This window comes from Pinus tabuliformis, chromosome 8 (genome assembly GCF_031772625.1).
Source record: "Pinus tabuliformis cultivar Carrire ecotype Pingquan chromosome 8, CPIR1, whole genome shotgun sequence".
Lineage (NCBI taxonomy): Eukaryota > Viridiplantae > Streptophyta > Pinopsida > Pinales > Pinaceae > Pinus > Pinus tabuliformis.
In genome coordinates this window covers 230,405,850-230,428,991 of record NC_142294.1, presented here as the reverse complement: position 1 = coordinate 230,428,991, position 23,142 = coordinate 230,405,850, and the positions used below count along the sequence as shown (strand labels likewise).

General features: G+C 39.5%; 1 protein-coding gene across 3 annotated transcripts in view; it reads right to left on the bottom strand.

Annotated features, from left to right (window-relative positions):
• The window catches only part of LOC149234971 (callose synthase 9-like), a 385,867-nt gene that overhangs the window by 49,312 nt on the left and 313,413 nt on the right, over nucleotides 1-23,142 (bottom strand). For all 3 annotated transcript variants that reach the window (XM_089372025.1, XM_089372026.1, XM_089372024.1), the window contains 5 exons: nucleotides 22,921-23,073; nucleotides 4,980-5,093; nucleotides 4,783-4,871; nucleotides 4,518-4,676; nucleotides 4,323-4,425 (listed from right to left, as the gene is read on the bottom strand). In XM_089372025.1, coding sequence (XP_089228151.1) covers nucleotides 4,323-4,425; nucleotides 4,518-4,676; nucleotides 4,783-4,871; nucleotides 4,980-5,093; nucleotides 22,921-23,073 — 618 coding nt within the window. The remainder of the gene's footprint in view (nucleotides 1-4,322; nucleotides 4,426-4,517; nucleotides 4,677-4,782; nucleotides 4,872-4,979; nucleotides 5,094-22,920; nucleotides 23,074-23,142) is intronic.

The following is a 23,142-nucleotide window of genomic DNA, read 5'->3' as shown; positions in this document are numbered from 1 at the left end:
CTATAATGCTACCCATGGCCCTACCATTACCACTGCCACTGCTGCATCCGTACGGCAGCCCCTCTCATCATGTTGCATCATGCTGCCCATAGCACTGCCACTACTAATTGTTGCACTGCAACTCAGTCACTGAGAAGTAACTAATTGATCTCCCAACTCTGACATCTCTGTCAGGCTAGAGATAGCCTCGATGTTGAAACTCCCTTTGTCGCTGATGAGTGCCCCTTCTCTGACCTCTGCACTGCTGCAACAACTCCATGCATCTTGCACGTTGCCTCACACTGTCCTAGGAATCGTGCACTATAGCTGCCTCTATCGCCTCATCTGCATTCATCTCTACTGACATTCGCTCGTATTGCTACTCCTCTTCGGGACTCTCGTAGCAAAGGTATAATCCAAAAGGCTGGGTACCTCAAGGATCTTGCCCCTCATCGCCTATAATCCATCTGACTACAACTCGATGTCTCCCCATTTCCTCTCTCAAGTGGCGTGTGAGCACTCATGGCACAGTCATCATTTGTCTCCACTTCCTTCTCTGCCCTTGTTGGCGCAGCTTTGGTGTCGAAAGCCTCTCCCTTGCTCTTCTTCCTCAGACACTGGCTCTCATAGTGACCTAGTTACCCACAGTGGAAGCATTTGACCTTGGAGAGGTCCTTCTTCTTCTGTTTCTCCTGCTTTCCCTCAAATGCTAAGGCAGCATCCTCCTCTTCCTACTTGATTCTGACCTGCTTGTTGCTGCTTCCCACCTTGGTCAGCCTTCTGATCTCTTCTTGGCAAAGAGTCGCTCACAGTTCCTCCCAATCAGGAAGGGTTGACCTGCCTAGTATTCTTTGGACAAACACCTCCCAATCTTCTAAGACTGCATTTAGGGCAATCCTCATCATGAATTCTTGATCTGGCGTAGCCCCTATGGAAGTCAGCTAATCCTGAATCTCCTTCAATCGACTGAGGAAGGTGTCGATTTATTCTCCCTCCTGCATCTAGTATGACCACAGTTGATTTTCTAGTAGCATCTTCCTCTACATTCGTCAGGGCCTCCCACATCACATTTGTTGTTTCCTTTTCGGCAATATGTGGTACTACATGGTCCTTGACCCCGTCAAGGATGATTCTCTTGGCCCTCGTCATTGCCTCCTTGTACTTGTCGTTCTCAACCGGGTCAACTGGGATCACTATCGTCTTCAATGTGAAGTGCTTGAGTTGTCTAGAACGGACAAGATTCTGGCCTTACAGACTACGAAGTTTAAGGCTTCGTCCAGTCTGTCCTGGGCTCTTACCTCGTTCACTGCCATTTCACTGCTCCTCTACTTCCCTTCTGGAAATTCTCAGTGTGACTCCCTCCGAGCCTCGATTTCCCTCCTGGAAACCCCTCTGCCAATGTCAAGATGCCCCCACTTCGATCGTTAGTGCAGCTGCACCACTGATCCGGATTTCTTGGCTAGAAATCCTCGGCAACAACTCCCTCCTCCTTGGTCCTACCTTGTTAGGTATTATTATGACCATAGTACCCCACTAGCTTCACTCTGCAACTTACCCACAGCCTCCTATGCCTCAGCAAACTGAAGGTTAGAGCTTCTAAGCTCTGTGCAATCCCAACACCAGCAAAATCCGCATCTCTTGGCCACGGGCATCAATCCTTCCTGACTGAGAAAGATGACCAAGCACTGCGTAGGTTAGGTCTGCTGATGCTCCCTTCTGCCACTGCGTTGATCCTCCTCCCAGCAGAAACTTGATGACGCAGGCACTGCGTCACCCCTCCCTTGCTGCTTGTCCAGTAGGAACAGCTTCTGTCACTCGAGACAGTTGTTTCCACTGCAGCTGCTCTGCTCGGCTGATGCCTTCAGTTATCCAGTGATCTGTAACCACGCTCTGATAACATGTTGGAATTTCTAAGTCTAACGGTTAGAAATCCTTCATGTACTTTCTGATTTATTTCTGCCTACTTGTTCTGTTTAATTAACAAGTTATTTACCATGTAAATACTAAAAATAAATACAATTACATGCTCAATACATTATAGATCATCAACTAAAGGAAAAACAAGCACACAAGTGACATCGTTATTTTTGGACTAATGTCCCTGCAAAAACCCAATGCGGGAAAACCTGTGCAGCTATTTGAGGGTTTTATTATTAAGCAGTTTCATAATACAATCTGGGTGCCAAAAATGACTCACCCAACAGAGAATGCCCTCGGCATTAGTACCTCTCAGTCGAAGACAGATATTCCGGCTAAAACCCCCGGATGTATCCCATAGCTCTAAGCTCTAATCTGCCCCACGAAATCCCCCAACGTCAGCCTCTAGGGTCTGTGCCAGCCTGTCTAGCCTAGCGTCACCCCAACTAGCCCTGCGTCAGCCTCTGGAGCCTCTGTGTCACCCACGCTAGCTCTCTCTAGCACTGTGCAGCTCCTGGTTGCCTCTGCGTGGCCTCTGGCTGCTTCTGTGTGGCCTCTGGATGGCTTTGCGTCAACCCTCTCCCGGCTTCTACGCCGATGGTCCCGGTACCCTCTCTGCCTCTCTGCTTCTATATTCATTGCCCCTCAGCTGCAACTCTAATCACTCCTTCAATTTCCTCAGCGAGCCCTGCCCCAGAAAATCAAATTCTTGACCAACTCAGTGTGTTTTCCAAGTGACCCTCAAGCCTCCTCTTATACTTTTCTTGTTGACAATTCAACGGCCAAAATTAAGTCCCTAATCAACTGCAAAGATTAACTCTGGCTTGATCCATGACTTTTGGACTCTTCTAACACAGTTTTATATTAATTCACATTAATATTTTATTTTCCCTAAGTTTAGACTTAGGGACTCCATTAAAAATATTAATTATTTTCATATCTCCCAAATTGGTTAGATTCTGCCCAAAACATTTCTGGGTATTTGAGATCTCATGTGCTTTAGCCTCTCCACCAATTTTCGTGGCTAGAGCACATCCGATGCTACCCCAAATCAACAACTTCATCATGCCTTCAAGGTTTTGGAAAAATTTCAATGTGGCATGGTATCTTCTCATCAATCTATGCATTTTGGGACCAAGTTGACTTTTTGACTTTTGAGGGCAGTTGCATTGGGAAACAAGAATTGCCTCGAGAAACAAGAAATGTTGATTTTTGAGACTGCCATATTGAAAACTCTCTGATGAATACTACACCAAGGCCAAGGCCACATACAAACTCTATGACTCAAAACTGTGTGGTAAGACATAGGTGCACCCCAACACAAGTTGGACTATCCCATACACCAGTGATCACCCCTACATAAGCAGGCTCCTCTAAAACCACGAGTCCTCTCATGATCCATCAAAAAACTACCAACCCTATAAAGGACAAAGAGACCAAGGACTTATCACCAAATGACATGCCATCGCTGACCATCACAAGGTCTAGGAATCAAGATACCTAGGATAATGACTCACGTGGTTGTTACAAGCCTCTTGACTTGTGACCTTGGGCTTACAATGGTTTTAAATGCATTGTGAAAAGATATGTGTAACTCTGCTGTTATGAGGGGTAACAAGTCCCATTGAAGACACTTTTTCACTAGGATCAAGAAAATGTAGACAAGTCTAATGTCTGAGCCCCTATGCTCTGAATATCAAAAAGCATAAAACTGCCCAAAATAGCAGTTTCTCGGATGCTGGCAAAACCGAATATGAAAGGTCCTTTGATTGGTGGTTATGGCATCAAACATCTGATAATAGACCAGTGTGATTGAGTTTCACTGGAGTTCTAGTAGGTTTAACAAAATGTTAACTAGAAACCTACCAAAATAGCTCTATCATGTACTTCCACCTGTAGAACTCGATCCTTGAAATGAAACTTAAACCCTGGAAACTGAAATTCAACAACTCTAGCATAAAGACTCAAGAGTGATGGACATAGGGTCCACTAAGAATGTATCGATGATGAACAATCAAGATGAACCAAGGAGAAGTCCAAACCCGATCCCAAATGCGCTCACGTACAATAATGAATGTGACACTTTAATCAACAAGGATAAATCCAGATTCCAATGTTAATGGTACTCTCTAGTCCATTGACCTAGTTTGCTTACACATGAACATTAATAAAATTATCATATTTTTATGTGATAGAAAGATTAAATTAAGACATTCTAGCAGATCAACTATAAATTATTGGGTTAAAAGAGTCCATGATTGTAGATGTTTAGCAACAACTCTTCAAGATATAAACACTATTGATGCCTTTATGTTTAGCTACTAGTAAAATTTCACTGTTTTAACAAAAAGAAAAAAAGAGAAGCTAGAGATAGAAAAGAAATTGTCAGTAATGAAATAACAAATTAGATGGATATAAGTGCTTACTTGTTCCTCATCCCACCAGGCTTCCCAACTCTCTTCTCCTTTAACTCCAATTCCACCTCTATAGAGAAGCCAATTAGTCCAATCTTTGAAGTCATTTACAGTCCTGTGAACGATAGTATAGAATACATCAGTAACTGCAATTATATATATTAGCAATTCAGCTAGCATATTGATCTACAAAAATTTCATACTTACTTTTCCCACTCAAAGCCAGAAGGATTGAAGAGGTATGGGGAAAATAGCCAAGATATAACAAGGAACCAACTACTGATAGTGAGAAGAATGTATGCAAATGCACCCTCTGTATTATAACCATATGCTGTGTAGACCAATAAAAGCATTGCCACTTCTAGTCTGTATGTCATAAGTCAGAATGTAAGGAATTACTTATAACAGTTTCAGCAAGTGAAAAAACTAAAGCCAAGAATGGACTTATTCAGCAACACCAAAAACTACTCACGCTTTTACGAAATGGCTGCGAGAGTAGAGCCTGTAATTATCCGCAAATTTGATATGTTGGACAACAAAACCTCTTCCAGTTGCTTTGTACTGAGCTTGTACAATATGGAATAAACATTAATATTTGAAAATTCAAACCCTTGAAAATTTTGTTAAACAGAACAAGCTCACAGCAGGTTGCGGCAAAAGAGCTTTCACCTTTGCGCCACCATGAAGAATAGTGCGGCCAAAGTAGTGAGTCCTTGTTCCAAGAGAAAATGTGAAAAATATAGAGCATAGCTGCAGCTGCATTGTGAAGAAACTAACAATGGCCTGCACACACCAGCATAACAACTAAGCAGAAATGTATTTTGCAAAAGACACAATATCACAACTCTCAATTACAAATCTCATACCATGGTGCAGATTTAATCTGCGTTACAAGGTATCTTTCTTTTGAAAAATTGTACAAGAGAATTCAAATCTTTAACATCCACATACCAGAATACTAAGGCTCAAAAGTTGTCAATACCGTCAAACCATTGACTGCAAGCTATTACGAAAAAATAAACATGAATTTTTGTTAAAGAAATTCTAACTTCCCCATTTCTACTGGGATTGTTACTCCCCAAATAAGCATTAACGGTGAGTGTTAGAGAGTTGATGTATATACCATCATGATGATCTCCCCAAATAAGCATTAAGGGGGAGTGTTAGAGAGTTAATGTATATACCATCATGATGATCCAGCATTGTGGAGTGCTAGAGAGTTAATGTATATTTGTCATTGTTAGAAGTTCAATGTTAATTTGTGTCTGGTGTAAGGGTCCACCAACATAAAAGGAATGCATTGGGCACAGAAACATTAGGCTACTACCAACCACAAATAAATATTAAGATGTTAACAACCTTCTAAGCCTGACATCAAAATACCAATGTTGCACTAATCATTATCGGGATAAATTCGGCGTGGGGAAAAAATCGGAAAAAATCATAAAAATCAGGAAAAAATCAGTAATAATCGGGAAAAAATTATAACATACAAAAATATTCTTTTTTTTTCAATTTTTTTAATATGTAAACCATCTATAACATAAAATGAATACATTGACACATAAATATGATAGAAGAACTAATATATAAGATGTTTAATATCATTTCTAGCGCTACATCACACATAACAGTGAATCATGTCCTGAATAGTAAATCCCGACTCCTGAGTCCCAACTCAACCTCAAAATATCAACAAAAAATATAATAATGTATCTCATGAGTCATAATGTCATATACAATGAAATGAACCAAATAACTAAAGTCTAATACTACTGATTTCCTCTGCCCCTCTTGCGAGAAAATGCCATAGCTTTCCCTTTCCCTCTAGATGTAAGATGTTGGTGGAGTTGGCAGTGGACTCCGCTGTGCTCTAGAAGTTGAAGAACTAGGAGTAGGAGCTATAGGAGGTAGACCAAGTCCTCTACTGGTGGCAGGGGTAGCCCAGGCAGGTGGTGTCACCTCCTCCTCCTATTGCTCTGCCGCCTCCTCCTCCTCCTCCCCCCCCTCCACTACCTCCTGCACTAACCAATCATTAGCAGACTCCATGAGAGGCCTCTCGGCCTCAACCCTCCATGCAGCAGTGGTGTCAATCCCATCCCATGAGATGGCCTCCACATTAGGTGTCCTCTCAAGTTGCCTCACCCACAATCGAAGATTGTAGTAGACGTAGACCATGTCATTAAGTCGCTAGGACTCCAACCTGTACAAAGATCATGAAATAATAATTATAAAAAAAAATTGTTTAATGAATTCAAAAAATTATTTGGAAATTTGCAATATTTTAAATTTTTAAGTGTTAACCTATTGCGCTTCTTGTTGTGTATTTTTTCAAATACACTCCAATTGCGCTCACATCCTAAGGAGCTACATGTTTGGCTGAGGATTTGAATGGCAAGCTTTTGCAGAAGGGGTACCTTGGCACCATACATTCTTCACCATGCATCTACAACAAAATTACAAATACAATTTTAAATAAACATAAGAAAAAAATGGAATTTGAAGAGACAATGAAATTTGAAACAAACTAAAAAATACCTGGCATTTTAATCATCCTATCAGTCATAGCCATGTCAAAGCCAAATGTGCCACCTGCCATCTTATATGTCTCAATTTCTTTAGAGATTTTTGTACATTCTACTGGAGATCGCACCATCCTCTGGACACAGGTTAAGAATCCATCCATGATCTCAGCATCAAATACGAACCCACATGCGTAAGAAAATGCAGGGTTCAGGTAGATCCCTGTAGCATGAATGGGACGATGGAGTGTGTTGTTTCATTGTTCATCAATCACTTTCCATAAGAAGAGTTGTCTCTGAAACCCTTCATCTCTCTTATCATCAAAGTAGGCTCGAATGGATTCTTTCGCCATGTCCATGGCCTCATACAAACAACCCATTGCGGGCTTCTCACCGTCAACTAATTGAAGAACCTTTACCAAAGGTTCAGTAACAACGCACACCTCCTGCACTCCCGCCCAGAAGTCTTCCTGGTATGAAACTAGTCTGCATATGGCCTCTCCCTCTGGTTTGCGGCTCATTGTCAAAGCACGCCACTCCTCTGAAAGAAACATTCTCTTCACATCCCACATAGAATTCAAGAGGGATTGAAGAGAGATGAAACTGGTGGCAAACCGTGTAATGGCAGGGCGCACCAACTCTTTGTTGTTGGTGAATTTTCTCATCAAGCTAAGCACAGATGTATGATTATATATAAATTTTGTAATGCTTTTTGATGACTCAACAATATCTTTAACAAAGGAAATTTTCCCTATGTCCTCCAACATCAAATCAATACAATGTGCAGCACAAGGTATCCAAAATAAAGTAGGATGCCTCTCCATAAGAATCCTGCCAGCAGCAACATAATTTGTAGCATTGTTTGTTATGACTTGGACAACATTTTCTGCACCCACCTCCAAAATAAACACATCCAGCAAATCACATAAAGTTTTTGCATCTTTCATATGTGCAGATGCATCAACAGATTTGATAAACATAGTCCCCTTGGGACAACTAACCAAGAAGTTTACAAGGGTTCTCCCCTTTTGGTCAGTCCAACCATCTGACATCACAATGCATCCTGTTTGTGTCCATGATTCCCTAAAATCCTCCAATCTTTTGGTGCAGTCAAGCTTTTCATTTTGAAGAATCCGGCCTCTAATGTCATGATAAGAAGGAATTTTGCACCCTGGGCCAACAATTGCAATAGCATCAACAATAGGCTGGAAAAATGGATTATTTCTTACAATGCTGAAAGGAATATCACTCCAAAGGAGAAATTTGGCCAGCAACTTGTCAACTTGTTCTTTCTTAGTTTTTTTAAGCATTGAAGTGATAGATCGTTGTGAACCAGGTGTGGTTCGAGGAACAAAAACTTATGAGGCAGCTACCAGGTTGGTTGATACTGCAGTAGAACCACTGCCACTTCCTTGTTTAGCTGACTTTGTTAGTTGCTTCTTCATTTCTGTTTTGGCCTCTCTAGTGTGGTCTAAATTGATCTCATGGCTTTTCGGATGATTTCAAAATTTGTATTTGTGCAAGGCCCTACATCAAATCCAGGGATTTGTGCAAGGTGATACTTCAATATGTATACCTCCCCGGACATATGGTGCCCACACAACTTGCAAGACAAATTTATTCTATCATTCCCTCCATCAGGTTCACCAAATTCCCACAGAGGGTCCAGTGTCGTTGGCATGTTTGACTTTGAAGTTTTGAACTTTGAACTTTGAACTTTGAACTTGAAGTTGAAAACTTGAATGGTGATTCGGTGAACCTATGGCAAAATAAAGATTACAATTTACAAGTTACAAACTTACAATTTACATTGTACAAAAACTAAACAAAATTTACATACAATTTAAGAGATTTTAAGTTTTAACAAACAAAATGAAAAATCAAATGACATTGGACAAATGTCAAAAACCCCATCAAGATTCAAATCAATTCAAAAATATTTGATAACCCATTGAATTCTTTTGATAAACAATGGGTTATCCAGATTCCAAACCCAACCAAAAACATAGAAAAAAACCAAAACAAAGTTACAAAACACAAAACGTTGTTGCCCATACCGGTTTTCTGGAGAAAATTCGTCTCCTCCTTAGCTCACAGTTCGTTTTTCTCCTTCAGTTGGCAGATTCAGCTCCCAAATGACCAAGAGCTCACTCCAAAACTCCAAACCCCGTCGCGCGCTTGTCTGCTGTCCAAATGAGAAAAAAAATTGTGTTTTTTTAGTTATAAATTGCATTGTCCGCAAGGGGCACGATTTTTATGGTCAAAATCGCGATTTTTTCATAAAAATCAGTTTAAAAAAAATCGTTTTTATCGGCCGATTATATCGCGAAATTTAAAAAATCGTGATTAGTGCAACATTGCAAAATACTATGCTAAAAGTAGATCCTACCTTTCACGTAAGATCTAAGAGACATGATCCATGTACTTAAAATTGATATCAACCGAGATGCATTTCCTAGCTTTGTTTTTGGCAGATAACATAGTGAGGGGCTAAATAGCCAGAGCTTCCATGCATCTGTAACGTCTTCGGAGCATTTTCATGTGGTTTAGTTACCCTTGTCACTCAAATTGATAGTAGATGTAAAGATGACAGATGTTTTCAACGTAACAAGAGCCATTTCAGGTTTCATTGAAAACGTTATTTAGAAAACACAGTTTGAACTTTGTGCAATCAATCTTCATACCGAAGTAGCAAATATTCAGTTTTACAATGACCTAATGTCATCATGTACTCAACAAGTCATATGTGGCAGTGGCATACAACCTCAAACAACTTTCCAAGTAAGCATTTCATGTTCCATTTACAACAAACGTGTTAGAGATTCATTGAAATCAAGTTACATTTTAATGCTCGTTTAATATAGAAATTAGATTTCAAATCTATGATGTATATAGATCAGTGTTGCACCCATGGGGCTTTGGATTGACGGTGAATGGGTGCATTGTTAAGGCACTCCGTGTGATAGGTCATTGGTTCAAATCCCCCATGGGTTTTACCTACCAAAAAAAGTATATAGATCAGTGTTGCTGACATTGGCATTGGCAAAAAATCAACAAGGATTCAAAAAGCAAAAAATTATATAAATCAGTAAAAAATGGCAAGCATCAAAAAAAATTTATAAATTCAAAAATATGCTTTTTTTTTTCAATTTTTTTAACATCTAATTTTCTAAAGCAACAACAACGTCAAAGAAATGCATTGCCACGCAAATATGAAAATAGAACTAATATCTAAGATGAATAAGATGTCTACTACTACATCACACATCAACGCTAAATCATGTGTTGAATCCTAAGCCCTGACTCAGCCTCAAAATATGAATAAAAAATATAATAAAATGTCTCATCATCCAACATGTTAAACAACAAAAAAATAATGGACAGAATTTAGGATAAACATGGAGTGCTTTATTATTGATAATGATGGACATATAAATACATTGTCATGACCTTTGGTTTCATTCCAAGAGGTCTCTTGGACTTCCAATAGCTGTTGGAATTCTTACACACTAACCCTTACGGATTAGATGTCCAACATTCCTTCCCTCCTCGCCTTAATCCGAAAGTTTGTATATGAGTCCAAGAAGAGAGTTGAAATATAAAAATGCAAATGTTTAATGGTGTTGTCATTGATGTCAACGTCAGTGTTGAAAATATCGGTATCGGCAAAATATCGGCGAGGATCCAGAAAATATGTTATCGGCAATATCAACGAAAATATTGGCAAAATATCGACAAATATCGGCAAGCATAAAAAATGCATAATATATTCATTTTTTTTTTCTTCAGATTTTTAAACATATAAAGCAATAACAACATGAAATAAACACATTGGCACATAAATATGAAGAAAGCATTGATATATATGATGTCAAATAGAAATGATACATCAAAGGCGATACCAAATCCTGCTAATCCATGATACTTGTCCATTCAAGGACTCAAATGTGGAGAACCAATACAAAATAGCATCACATATATAAAAGTATCTCATCATCATGAGTTATATGCAGCATAACAAATAAAACTAACAGCTATCTATCTGAAATCATTACCCTCTCCCCCTTTTACGGGAAAACACGACGGGTTGTTTGCCAGGCCTGCCCCTAGTAGTAGAAGGACCTGACCCTGCCTCTGCACCTAATGTCAAATAATGAGTGCTAAGTATGGGGTTTTGCTCTCCTATATCTACAGCAGATGGTGTTGATGTTAATGCTCCCACAGTGTCCTCCTACTCCTCCTCCTACTCCTCCGAGTGTTGCTGCTCCTCCGAGTCGTCCTCCTCTTGCTGCCCTTGTTCTAATGGATCATCTGGCTCTAACCATGAAGGTGACTCCTCCAAGATGGGCTCCTCAAACTCCACCCTCCACTGAGACAATACATCAATATTGTCTAAGGAAATGGCATCTAGATCCATTGGTGATTCTATTTGCCTCACTCGAAATTGATTGTTGTAATGCACATGCACTAAATCATTGAGGCGTGCAAACTCCAATTTGTAAGAGTGTCAAAAAAACTAATGAGTCTTGACTCTTGACACTTAAAGGTCATAAATTAAAAATTAAAAATTACAATAAGTGTAATTGCTCAACTGAAGGCTGGAGCTCAAAGTTATACCTGTTGCACTTTTTTGCATGTATTTTTTCAAATACATTCCAATTGCGCTCACACCAAGAAGTGCTACATGTTTGAATCAAGATTCGTATGGCCAATTTCTGCAAATTTGGTGCCCTTGCACCATAGCTTCGCCACCAAATATCTACAACAAAATAATGAAATAAAAAATTCAAAAACTTAAAACATAATTAAACTTTCAAATAAAAGTTACATAATTGAATTTAAAAAAAATAGAATTATAAGTAAGGAAATTCTAAATTGAACATTCTAATTTCTAATGAGTGATAACTTGTCACTTACGTGGCATGAAGAGGGTCCTTTCTCTAATAGCATCATCAAAGCCAAATAGGCCAACACAATCTCGATAATACTGTATCTCGCGATTGATTTTGCTACAAAGCTCAGATCAGATACCATCCTATGAATACAGGCATAGAGCCCTTCCATCACCTTGCCATCAAAATCAAAGCCGCATTTGTATGAAAATGCGGGGTTGAGAAAGAGTGATGCTGCATGAATGGGTCGATGAAGCATCCCTGTCCACCGACTATCAATCACATCCCATAACATCATCTGCCTATCAAGGCCAACAGAACCCTTGTCTGCATAATAAGAACGAATGGCCTCCTTGGCCCTATCCATACCCTCATACAAATAAGCCATTGCAAACTTCTCCCCATCTACCAATCTGAGAACCTTTACTATAGGTTCACTAACTGAGCATGCTTCTTCTACTCCACGCCAAAACGTCTCAGAGTACACCATTTTTGCAATGGCTTTCCTGTCCTGTCTCCTACTATATCTACAATTACGCCAGTCATCAGACACAAACATTTGCTTCAACTAGAATTGACATCGAAGCAAAACGTGTGATCGCAGGACGTCGCAACTCCTTGTTTCTTGTGAACCTCCTCATGAGGCTAAGAACAAAAGCATGGTTATAAATAAACTTGGGGATGCTCCTAGCCATATCAACCGCCTCCTTAATGAAGGAGAGTTTCCCATATCCTCAAGCAACAAATTGAGACAATGTGTTGCACACGGAGTCCAGAACAATGTGTGATGCCTCTTCATAAGCATCTTGCCGGCAGACACATAATTAGCTGCATTGTCTGTTATGACTTGCACCACATTCTGCACACCAATCTCCCGAATGAACCCATCTAACAACTCACATATCGTTGTTGCATCTTTGATATGTTCTGATGCATCCAACGATTTAATAAACATGGTACCTTTAGGACAATGTACCAAGAAATTTAGAAGGGTCCTACCCTTCCTATCTGTCCAACCATCAAACATCACTGTGCATCCAGTAACTTCCCATGTCTTTTTCAACTCCACCAAGCTAGAGTTGATGTCCTGCTTTTCTGCTTGAATAATTGGCCCCCGCAACTCCTCATATGTAGCACTTTTGTACCCTGGGCCCACAACAGCGATAGCATCACACATTGGCTGCCAAAATGGATTGGTTTTGGTAATGCTGAGAGGTAAGTTGCTCCAAAAAATACACCTCCCCGTGACTCTATCTGCTTCTTGCTTCTTTTTTTTAACAAGCGATTTTATGCCAGGTTGTGATCCATGTCCTGTTCGTGGAACAAAAAATGATGACCTCGCACTAGCAGTAGCAGGTGATGATGTGCCAATTGTGGAGCCCCTCCCACTACCCTCAACATCAAAATCAGAAGAAGATACCCCGAAAGATCTACCTGCACGTTCAGCCTTGTTTCTTTCTGTCTCTTCCTTCTTTCTGTCTTTTTCATCAATTGCCTCAAGAGCTTTTTGTATAAGCTCCGGACTAGAAACTGTACAAATCCCAACATCATGTCCACTGAGTCTAGCCAGATGGTATTTCAGTCGTGTAACCCCTCCTGTCATCCTGGTCCCACACAATTTGCATGTAAGATATGCCCGATTTGTCCCACCATCAGGGTTCCCATACTCCCAAAATGGGTCCATGGCTTTTGGCATATTTGACTTTTGTAGCGGGCTAACTCAAACCTAGGGCACCAAAAAAAATGGAATTAATAACTTAATAAGTAATAACCACATCATTTTACAAAACAATTTTTTTGCTACATTATTTGCAATTTTGCAATGTGAATTCAATGAAAAACCATAAATGACAATAAGAGGGTGTATTTGAAAGTTAAAAAAAAAATGGAGTTTGCTCTCCAAATATGGAGAAAAGTTAAAACCCTTGCATTTGCTCATGGGCATGAAAATCTTTTCAAATGGTAAAAAAAAAAAAAAAAAAAAAACAAGCAAAATGATTGTAGGAAAATAGGCAAGCAAGAACAATCCTAAAACTAACAAAAAATTCATTAACATAGGGGTTTATTTGAACATCCCTGTTAATGGAAGAAATGAAATTGTCTCACTGTTCTTCAAGCTTAGATCAACAAAATCTTCATTGTTGGTGGCGATAATAGCTATTCAATGCTCAAACCCTCCTTGGCAGCAAGCACATAACTCTCCCTTCCTTCTCCAACAATCAGAAATGAAAATTATTGAAAAAAAAAAAAAAAACAAAATTGGACTTTTATAGCCGCGCGTAATTTTTTGACTGTCACTGGGCAATTTTTTGCATCGCCGCGCGATATTTTGCCGATATCTCAGAAATATCACAATATTTTCAAGAGCCAAAAATATCGCGATATTTTCTCGGCGATATTTCGGCTCGCGGAAAAAATCGCGATATTTACGAAAATAGCAGATATTTTGACGATATTATATACTACACTGGTCAACGTCCATTAATGAACGCTCTCATAATTTGTTTGGATTATATCAGTTGGAAGCTCCACTAAATGGATGGCTGGAAACCCTAGTAGCCCCGCATTTGTTGAGGATGAAGATCAGTGAATTTGATCTCAAGATCATCGTCTTTGGATTCTCCTCATTGAGCCGATTCAGGTGGTATGTGGCTTGTCACAAGAAACCTCATGGTTTGGGAGGTATCCTCATTTGAAGATGGACCCAATTTGTGGCTCAAAGCCCCAAACGGAGATGATGTGGTATTTTGTTATTTGGTTGGCAAAATCATAAATTCAATAGGCCCACTTATTAAATATCAAATTAAACATATGTGGCATCATTACATTAAAGGATACTAAGGAGAAAATTATATCAACATGCAAATATTGCTTTCATGGTCCAAAATAAGAAGAAAAATCTTCTTAAGCTAAATCCAACATTTAAATTTAAAATTCATTTCCATTCCCTTCTTATGGGTATGTCGGCCCTCTAAGAGTCATAGTCTCCACTATATATTGGTGAACGATTTCCTCAAATGAATCGTAAGAAACTCACACTTATCCAAATCTCAAGTTTCAGTTCATAAACAGTCACGAATGATTTGAAGAAACAAGCATTGTTTTGATTGGGGATATGGCTTACATTTTTAAGTGGTTTGTTGGGATATTTTTGCATGCATAAGGGGTAGACATCTAAGCATAAGCATATCATTTGGCGGCCAAGAATTTCCAGAGCTTTCGGTCTCCTTTGAGGATTGGCTCCAGGGTCTGAAATCTCTGAAACTTAAGGCAAATTCTTGTGACAAATGTTGTGAAGAATCTGAGAAAGAATTCATCGTGCTCTCAACCTTCTAGCCATGCTTGTTAACAATTACCTATGGTATTGAAAATCTTGATTATCTCTATGGCGTTGTTGTTTAAATGATCAAAGCTCACCGGCCTCCTTACTGTGGGAATTCAACCTTTCCTTTAGCATCAAAAACTCGCTGGAAGACTATCTTAGAGCCCAACCTTAACCTAAGGACAGTGAAGAGTTTTAGACATGTTTTGGAGCAATTGTCTGTTATATGAAAAATTAGTTAATTAGTAGTTATTAGGCAAAGGGCATGATCTTTGAGCAGCACCCAAGGCAGTATACAATTAGGGGCATCCCACAAATTGTAATCATCTTCTATCCGTTTAATAATAATCAATATGAATTTGCTAAATAGCTGAGTTAATTGTGCCATCTGGTATCAGAGCGGTTCGCTCCCAGGAAAATGTTGTTGTTGGGCCATCGGGTACCATTGTTGCACCTGTTCGACACTACTCCTGTCACGTTTTGATTCCCTCTGCATCTCTTGTTGCCTCCCTGCGTCCACCCTGCCGTTCTCTATTGTCATCCCCCTTCATTGTGTTCCATCTTAGCCTCCGCCATCCACACCAATAGCCCCGCACCTTCATGTGTTCCACACCAGCCTCAACCGTTGTTCTCTGCCAGTCATCAACCCAACCATCACACTTGGTTACCATCCCTGTCCCACCGTTTCGCCCTACCTGCTGTGAGGACCTTATCATAATAAAGGTTTTTGTGAAGTTTAGTGTAGCTAAGACCGAAGCTCGACACATCACCTCTTTAAAATGTTCAAAGGTCTTAGTCGCTTCTAGAGTCCAAAAAATGCATCTTTCTTCAGTAATGTTATTAGAGGTGATGCTATTTTCTCATAATTCTTAACAAACTTGCAACAATACCTTGTCAACTCGAAAAATCCTCGAAGATGCCTAAAGGTTGTGGGGATTTTCCATTCCTTGATGGCTTTAATTTTGCTAGGGTCTACCTTAACACCCTCATGAGATACAATATGGCTTGTTACCGCTCAAACTAGCAGGGGACCTAAAGGGGACCCTTAAAGGGCAAATGCTAGACCAAGGGCAATAAATGGAGACTTAACCCACTGTCACCTTACCTAAGGCTCCCTACTATTTACAGACTTTCACCGATGGGAGGAGACTCGGTGTATTATGGAGTCACCAATAAAGAATAAATCAATGAGTGGGTGTGGGGTCACCCAAATGATCCCTTTCCAGAAAAGGTTGAAGGATAAAGCTTGCTTGCTTTCTAAGCAAGGTACAATGTCTTCTAGGAGAGGATTGAGGGGATTTGAGGGTTAGGTTTAGGAGATATGATTCGTGAAAGAGTTTCCCAATCTCTAAAATCCTTATTGAAATTGGTATCCTAGATGGTTTTTGAAGAATTGTCTTTTCCAAGGAATGGGACCAAGTTGACCCAACCTAGGTTAGGAGGTAAGAATTTAACATCAATGATTTTCCAAACCTAGACAAGGTTGGGGAAAGGATCAAAGAAAAAATATTCACTCAAAGGTGTTAAATTGATCATATGAGGCACTAGTCTTGGGGATGCTATGGCAAAGTTTGATCTCGGAGCTAGGGCTTGGCTTTTCGCACAACTCCACTGTCAAAATGACCTCAAATTTGGAGAAGGTCTTGAGGAGACACCAACCCAGGAGAGGCTAGGAGATTCAACTTTTGGAAGGATAGTTTGTCGGGAAAATGATGCCCTAGGTTACCCAACTTGGCTAGACCTAGGAAAAGGTGAAAAGAAGTTGATTTTAGGTGACCACCTTTTGGTAGATCAGTGCCTTAGTCTTGGAAGAATGGAGTCTATGATAAAGAAAAAATATTCACTCAAAGGTGTTAAATTGATCGTATGAGGCACTAGTCTTGGGGATGTTATGGCAAAGTTTGATCTCAGAGCTAGGGCTTGGCTTTTCTCACAACTCCACTGTCAGAATGGCCTCAAATTTGGAGGAGGTCTTGAGGAGACACCAACGCAGGAGAGGCTAGGAGATCGAACTTTTTGGAGGGATAGTTTGTCGGGAAAATGATGCCCTAGGTGACCCAACTTGGCTAGACCTAGGAAAAGGTGAAAAGAAGTTGATTTTAGGTGACCACCTTTTGGTAGATCAGTGCCTTAGTCTTGGGAGAATGGAGTCTATGATAAATATGAGTGAGGACCTTTGGTTCCTAGTCAAGGAGGCCTCAAGACTACTTCGCTAGCCTTCTAGGTCAAAGAGAAGCAATCTTGCAACTTTTATACTTCAATGTGCAAAAGGTGATGGCTTATCAAGATAAATTTGTTGATAGAATTACCCCTAGGAGATTTCATTCACATTACATGGCCCATACATTGAGAGATGCTATATAGAGACAAAATTCCACAATTTAACCAGTAAATGCATGCAGCTTAAAATGTCCGTGCAAGGTTTTCATAAAAGAATAAAAATTGTGGAGTGATATCAATCCTTTATAAAGTCAAGGAAGGAACATTAATTAAGGAAAAGGTTAAAAAAACCCCAATGGGGGTATCCAATCAAGGAGACAAGTGGCTACGGGTTGGAATGTGGAGCCAGTTGGGCCTCCACACGTAGCACGCCCGACTTAATGGCTATTGGGAGTTGGGCTCTCCCGCGAATGTTACTTAACGCATGAAGGAGACAACAGGGTAGTCATTTGCAGCGGGTGGGAGATGAGGAGGGAGTGTTGGGTAAGGGAGAGCGGCGAGGTTTTGGCGTCCTAGCTCAGGCAGAGGCTTGGGGCGACAGTGCAGGACGAGTTCGGGATTGAAGGGTATGCAGGGAACTGGAGCTAGCAAGTTCTTTGGTCGTGGGATCCGAGAGAGCACAGGACAAACTATAGTGACGAGAATGGCAGTCCCAGGGCTGGTGTGAGTGGGTGGTGCGCTCTTGCTTCCCCTACCTCACTCTGGGTCTTCTTTCGGCAAGGAATTGCTCCTCTGGAGCGGCAGTTAGGCGGAGAACGTGGGGCATGGCTCTTTCCCGGGAGTGGTTAGTCTACCTTCGTGACCTACAACGCGCCACTCAGCTTGTTGGTAGACAGTGGGGAGGTGCATGGGAATTGCACTTGGAATTCTGAGAACTTCGACACAAGGGAGGTAAGTCGTGTTTTTCTGTGTTTGGTTCATATTCGATTGGTGCGGTGGGTTGCTCAGCGCAGCCAGGTTCGTGTAACAGGCGGAGGAGTCAGTTGCAAGCCGCGACAGCGAGGTTGTGCCCACAAAGGAGGAGTTAGTCACAGTATGGAGAATCGTCTGCCACAAGATATACCTAGCTCGGGCTTGGAGTCAACCAAGAGTCGCCACTCTGATGCAGAGGCAGCCATATCCCCAAATCGCTCCGAGGGCCACATAGAGGCCCCGACTACCTTGGACTCCATAGCGGCTCAACTGAACACTCTCCATCTGAGCATGGAAACTCTGAGGGAGCAGCGCTATGATGATTGGAATGAATTGGTGGCCTACATCAACGACCTCCAACACATGCAAAATGAACTCCTAGACTCTCTAGATGGCCTTCGGCGATAGCTTCGGTGAACAAATGACCACCTCTGTGTGTTGGAGACCTGGGTAGAGCATATCGACTACCACACACATGAGAGGGCAGCGTTCTTTGCAGCCCCGCCACCGTTTCCCCCCAACCCTCCTCCGTAATGTGTAATTCTAGCAAATTCTCTTCTTGTGCTACTTTTGTTTCGGAAATAACCAAAGACACAAGTTGTCTTGGCTTCCTTACAGGCTCAATCTTGTTCAAAGCAGCTCTCTTGTTAGCTCTTAAGCCTGTTATTTTGCCTAGTGTGGCAGCAATGATGTATACAGTTCAACTGTTGATGTACGATGTTTTTGAAATTTTGATAATATAATACAGTTACCCTGACCAACCAAAAAAAAGGTTAAAAAAATAAAGAGAAAAAGAAAAGTGCTATAACAAACAAATTGGCAGTTTGAAATTATTAAAAATTAATTAAAATTACCAACAGAGATTATAAAAGGGTATTATAATTTTAAAAAATGGTGGAGTAATATTTTAGAAAGGGTTATTTTTAAAAACCCCAAGTTCATCTTGACAAAAGCAAAATGGAGACAATTGCTAACGAGAAAGAAATTGAGTCGATGTCAGAAATGAAAGAGGGAAGATTTCCTAAAACTTTTAGTATATGTGCCGGTACACTATTCAAACTCAAAGGATCACTTGCGAGAAATGATGTTATCATCTCTATTGATCCTACTCAAAATAATAATTATGTTAATACTAAATGTGTTAACCAATTAGTGATTCCTGAATCAAATATAATCGAAACAAATTTTGTTGACACAAGTGACAAACAATACGACATAAGCAATCTACAACTAGGTATTGGAAACTATACTTTTGTATCACAATTCATCGTTAAAACCTTATTTTGCGACAATAGTGATATAATTTTGGGTTCGCCCTAGATTGAATCACTAGGACCTGTTATCCTAAATATGAAGAAGAAGTTTTTGACATTTTCATACAAAAAGAAAAAAATAACATTACAAGATGTTACAGTGAAGCCAGAGTCCATAACACCAGAAGATATGCAAGATATTGCAAAAATAATTTCTCAAGAAGGTAAAAAAGTAATACAAAATATGCGAAAGGAAATTGACAAAATCACCACTAACAAAAATGAAGAAGTTACTCGCCTCAAAGACCACAGGGAGAAATTATTGACGCAAATTGAAAAACTTAAAAATGAAAAAAAAATATTGAAAAGCAACCTAGAAGAACTCAAGACAAAAAACATATCAAAGTCTTCAAATGTAGTTGACCAAGTTGAAGAAAGAGAAGTGAATATTGATACAGCCAATATTATAACTCAAGAAAATGTCAACCCAGTTGAAGGCAAAACATGTTCAAATGTTGCAGTTCAAATGAGGAAAATGCCAAGTGAAGATTCTGTAACCAACTCGACGACATCAAAACCTGAAGTAAATCAGAATCTTGCCTCACATATGATAAGGGAAAGACAAACCAAAAGAACTCCTTATCTACACCCAAATCACAAGAACAAACATCTCAATCAATTTACGAATTCGTATCACATAGAACATAAACAACAAAATTATGTTCTGAAAGAAAATGATGTCAGCGCAATCCAGTCTGACGATAACAAGTTATCTCAGTTATCAAGTAATTGTCAAGTCTCACAGAAGATTAATTTAGGATGGTCTGATCCCTTCTCAGTGCGATAGTTTTGTTTATCACTTAGAGGATCATATCGCTTTGTTTCGACGAAGATGACATGTCCAAGACAAGAAGACATTCGAACAGAAAAAAGAGATCAAGCCTTTCATCTGTAAATTTTGAGGACAAAGCTTTTTCGAGGAGGAAGGCAATGTTATGTATAAAATATATATAAAAATAGTAAAAATAATATAAATAATAATAGACATAAACAATGACTAATTAACTAATAATTAGTAGGGAAGAGGCATATCTATACAGAAATGATTGTTTGTGAAAGGGTACTTATCTGGCCATATATACAGGACCCTCACTCTCAATTGTATCATCATCATCATTCTTATTCATACATTTAATATATATTCTCGTATCTCAATGGAGATCTTTATATTCCAAGTCTTCTGGAGTATTTAAACTAAAGAATGAACTTTGTTTGCTTTAGGTTCGTTGATATTCCACTACATTCCCTGATCAAGGCCACAGAGATTGACTTACACTAGGCTACAAAAACTTACTTGGAGTAGGCCACGGAATTAGGGTTGCAGAAGTTACTCAGTGAAGCCCTGCAAAGAAAAGACAAACAGTGAAGCCCTGCAAAGAAAATACAAACAACGAAGACCTATCCAAAAGGATAGATAACTATAAGCCCAAAAAAGGATTTGATCAGAAATTTGCCTCCTTCACAAATGTTCTACTCACCTCACCCTTTATACTGGAACCTGATGTATGTAAAAGTAGGTAGTTAGGTTAGGTATACTCTACAATTCACCAAACCCATCTACAATATGATTCGGTTTGCAGACACAAATTAGTTGATGATTGAGGAGCTGTATGAGCAGATGGACAACATGATAGGCCAAATCAAAGTCATTATTTAGCCAAGAGATGCCATCTTGAATTATCATATCCATAAGATTATGATTAGGTGGAATAATCTTAATGTTCCACTCCATGCCCTAGCATATTATTTCCATCTTGGTTGGCCCAACCAACACCTAGAGGTGGGGTTAGAGACAGCCACATACATATCTAAAGGTCCAAAATGGTTACATGTTTGCATTAGATAAGTTGGCTCCTAATGAAAAGGGGTGTGCTCAAGTAAGAAGCCAATTGAGCAAGTACATTAGTGAACATGGAGTCTTTGGTAAATTGCATGCATCTCAAGATTGATACGGCCTAAGTTCTATAGAATAGTGGAACATGCATGGCTATTCTACCACACATCTACATAAATTGGTGGTGAAGATGCTCTCATAAGTTTTTAAGCCTGCTTCTACAAAGAGGTGTTGGAGCATCTATAACTTCATACACAACATTAAAAGAAACAACTTGAATATAGACCGAGTAAAAAGTTTGGCTTATGTGCACTACACTTGATGTTGTTGTCCCATTATTGTGAAGCAGTAGATAATGATAGAACATATGTGACTTGGGACAACAAACCAGACGAGGCTAATGCACAGGATGGAGCCATAGCTTTAGAGCACATGAAAGCTAAACTTCCAAGTTCCAGCCTTCCAGGTGATCATATTCATAGAGCTGAGATACCACCCCCATCCACTAATAGGTTTCTAGAAGCATGGGTTTTTCTTGTATCTTCAATACACCCAACGCTACGTGGGGGGCATGCAACTATTGGTAATTTTAGAAAAACACTTTCACCTACTCCTACTAGTATTTATAGATGATGGGAAAATAAACTAGAGGTTTCTTGTGGCAAGAGGAAATCTTAGTAGATATGAGATCTCTTTAAATTTTTTTACCTAGTACTTCATCTTTATTATAACTTATTTTGTAAACATTATTGACAATCTTCGTTTTGAAACTTGAAGTTTGGACCTACCATTGCATTGTTGATCGAATCCTAAAACTCTTTGGTAATGAATATGATGGTCTATTTCATTTTGTGGCTGATGTTATCTATTAGAATTTGTTGATGAAAAATTTTATATATTGAAACTTGAAGGTTGATGTTATTGTTGATGATTGATCATTTGATGGCAATATTATAACTAATAGATGATTGATGTTATATGTGTACTAAATGGTTGATGTGTTAATGATCATCAGTGAAATCTATGTTTTCATGTTTTCTGCAGTTGATTCAACATTGTGTTCTTTTCTAATATATATGCATCAAAATATATTAAAATATGTATTATATTAAAAAAAACACCATTGTAATGCTTCGCTCCAAGAATAATTTTGAAAATTGCACTTTTCGCTCTCGCTCCTACTATCAGTTCCCACCCAGCTCCCCACTCCTAACAGTCTTGATTTAAATCATGCACTTACAACTCTTAACGAACACAGTTATGCGAGTTGCAATGGTGCTTTGTCTTCTACATACATACATGAAAACATTTTTTTTTTGTTATCTCTGTACCATCATTGTATATGTTATGTCTCAGGTGGGTGCATTGGAGTGATATCGTCAATTAACCGTGGCATGCTATTGCTGATGTAACCAACCTGGTATAAACCTTGGTCCTTTACTGACATCACTGAGGTTGAAATATGCTTTTCCAAAATTGACATTGTATGTAATGAATTGCACACTTCTTAAGCATTCATAGCAAGATCAGAGTTTAATAAGTTCGTAATACAAACATAGAAAGAGAGAGAATAAAGTGCAAAACAATTATTATACCTTCAAGAATCCTTGCTCCAAGATCAAACCCATTATCATTGGCACAGCGGTAAATATACCAATTTGGAATAAAAACTGTGTGTTAAGAGCAGCTGTCAGTGCAGTATTGCCCTTAACTTTCTCCATAATAGATCCACCTACTCCAGACAAAGCCTGCCCCAAAGCAAAAGTTTTAAAGATGTGAAGCCAAATTATAGCATCCACATTTCTCACTATAGCAAA